Source organism: Gavialis gangeticus, unplaced genomic scaffold (genome assembly GCF_001723915.1).
Source record: "Gavialis gangeticus isolate Ggan-Ray unplaced genomic scaffold, GavGan_comp1, whole genome shotgun sequence".
Taxonomy (NCBI): Eukaryota; Metazoa; Chordata; order Crocodylia; family Gavialidae; genus Gavialis; species Gavialis gangeticus.
The window spans coordinates 60467144-60469859 of record NW_017729033.1 but is presented as its reverse complement, the minus strand read 5'-3'; the positions used below and the strand labels follow the sequence as shown (position 1 = coordinate 60469859).

The following is a 2716-nucleotide window of genomic DNA, read 5'->3' as shown; positions in this document are numbered from 1 at the left end:
AGAGCCATGTCCCGGCCAGAGCTGTAAGCAGGGGTGGTACTGGGGGAGAGGAAAGGCTCAGAGTGAGGTTTGGAGTTGGAGCTGCAGATGCTCCTGCCCCCTCCCTTCCCTTGTACTCAAATCTAAGACAGGGTGGGGAGTGGGGGCTTTTTTTTAACCATGTTGAATAGATAAGGGGAGACCTCTGTTTTGGATAGGAGTAAATACAGTTTTTGACACTTCACTCGGTGATGCCTCAGTCTTGGAATGAGTTTTGTTAGTACTGTCTTAACAGTTCAGTGTTCTGCTAAGGTTGACAGGAGTTGAGCAAGAATGAGTCTGCATTAGCAGATCATATTGTAGGATTAGGCCTATTATAATACCTCCCATATGTACAGATCCTTGATTTTATTTGGTACTTCTAAAATCCAGTGGAGTGGAGGAAGTGTCAGGATTGTAGCTCTGATAGCATCCTGGAGTTCTTAATGTTTCAGGCTTTGAGGTTTGTTAGGGAGACAGCTCTGTGCACAACTACACATTGGAAGATCATATGTTGAACTCTACACCTAATAAAGCTGCATAATTAATTCAGATGGGGTTCAGACCAATAATTGGTTTCTTCAGGTGCTCTTTTTGATAAGCCGTCTGCATACAGCTGTACTTCCTTTTTTCTCTTGTAGAGTTTTGTGCGTGAATCAGTAAATTCTAATATTAATGCTGTATAGCTACTGGACCAATTATTGGATGACGGCCATTAATTCAGCCCATAGACTGCCATCAGGGTTCCTATACTTCAGCTGCTTATTTTTAATTTTGTTGTTTCAATCTGTAATGAAAAGGACCAACTATAGTGGTACATGCCTTAGATTTGACTTTATTTTAACCTACTTGTACACAGTAATTTTCAGGAGCTCTGACTGGTCTGCACTTACCTTCTACTTTTAGGTGATAACCTCCCTGGTAACTAATACCAGAAGAATCATGCAAATAAAGGGGATATAACTCTTTCCATTTCCCAGAACCTGAAATGGGGAGGAAACTGGGAGGGCGAGCAGTTCTAGGTCTCACATAAAGATTTGGCTCCATAGAAGCCTGCAAAGCTACTGTGAATGGCTCTTGTACACACTCTGTTTGAATATAGCTCAATGAGAAGTCCCAATGAGTAGCTGGCAGGCCTGATCTGGTGTATGGTTACTGGATGAATTGGTGAAACAAGTTTTGCTTACTTTTGGGAAGCAATCTCATTTATTCAGGAGTTCACAGGTCTTAAGAACTTATTCTGCTGGTTTTTATTTTCTTTCCTCCCCTTTCCCATCTATTTCTGTCTAGGTTAATACTCCAACAAAGACTTATGGAATGGGAAAAGGTCGGGCAGCTGACCTGAAGTACATTGAAGCATGTGCTAGACGGATTGTACAGCACTCAAATGGTTATAAAATTGTCACTGAGAAAAGCACAGTCCCAGTACGTGCAGCAGAGAGTATTCGTCGGATATTTGATGCCAATACAAAACCAAATTTGAATTTGCAGGTAAAAATACAAGTCAGAACTTGTGGACTGATTTTAGTTTTCATCCATTCTGTACGTCTGTTGTATTTTACTTGGAACTGGATTTTCTTCTTTTTGCAGGTATTGTCCAACCCAGAATTCCTAGCAGAAGGAACAGCTATACGGGACCTCAAGAATCCAGATAGAGTGCTGATTGGTGGAGATGAGACTGAAGAAGGACAGAAAGCAGTCCATGCTCTATGTGCTGTATATGAGCATTGGGTGCCCAAGGAGAAAATCATCACAACCAACACCTGGTCATCAGAGCTTTCTAAACTAGTTAGTGTCACTCAGAATAGTCAAACACAAAATATCAGCATTTATAATGTAAGGAATCCAAAACACTAGTTAAACATTAAAATATCTCATGGTGTCTGTTTTGCTTACAACTCAATGAGTCTTTATGTAACAGAAGATTACCCAAAAAGGAATTGATTACATGTGCGTGCATGCATGCACATGTGAAAAGGTGGTAATATCCAATCAACAAATATTAGAGACACTAAACTAGTCCTTTCTTTTGTCTGTAGGCCAATGAAAGGTTATCGGTACATCTTCTTTATTTACAGGCAGCTAATGCTTTCCTTGCCCAGAGAATCAGCAGCATTAACTCAATCAGTGCTTTGTGTGAAGCTACAGGAGCAGATGTTGAAGAAGTAGCAAGAGCCATTGGAATGGACCAAAGGATTGGAAATAAGTTTCTGAAGGCCAGTGTTGGTAAGTGGGGAAAAATGTCTTTCTTTCCTTTTTAAACCTGTAGTATCCTAGTGCTTAGGGTTGGAAGGGACCTGAACAGATCATCAGGTCCCACTCCATGCCCCAGGCAGGAACGTGTGCCAGGGTCATATCACCCCAGCCAAATATCTGTCTAGCTTCCTGTTGAAGACCCCAAAGGTAAGAGAGAGTACCACCTCACTTGGGAGCCCATTTCAGAGCCTGGCAGCCCTAACTCTAAAGAACTGTCTCCTGGTGTCCAGCCTGAACCTCTTCTCTAACAATTTGTGGCTGTTATTCCTAGTAACCCTGGGTAGTGCCCGGGGGAACAGTGTCCCCCAATTCTTGCTGGTCCCCCCCCCTACCGAGTTTGTAAATGGTCACCAGATCCCCTCTCAGCCTTCTCGTGGAGGCTGAATAGGTTCAGGCCCTTTTTAGCCTCTCTTCATAGGGCCTGACCCACTGCCCCTTGACC

At 42.7% G+C, this 2716-nt stretch overlaps 1 protein-coding gene across 1 annotated transcript in view; it reads left to right on the top strand.

The window, feature by feature from the left end:
* UGDH (UDP-glucose 6-dehydrogenase) overlaps positions 1-2716 on the top strand; it is a 45162-nt gene that overhangs the window by 24610 nt on the left and 17836 nt on the right. The window contains exons 4-6 of the mRNA XM_019526354.1: positions 1309-1509; positions 1609-1806; positions 2097-2244. Of these exons, the coding sequence (XP_019381899.1) occupies positions 1309-1509; positions 1609-1806; positions 2097-2244 (547 nt within the window). The remainder of the gene's footprint in view (positions 1-1308; positions 1510-1608; positions 1807-2096; positions 2245-2716) is intronic.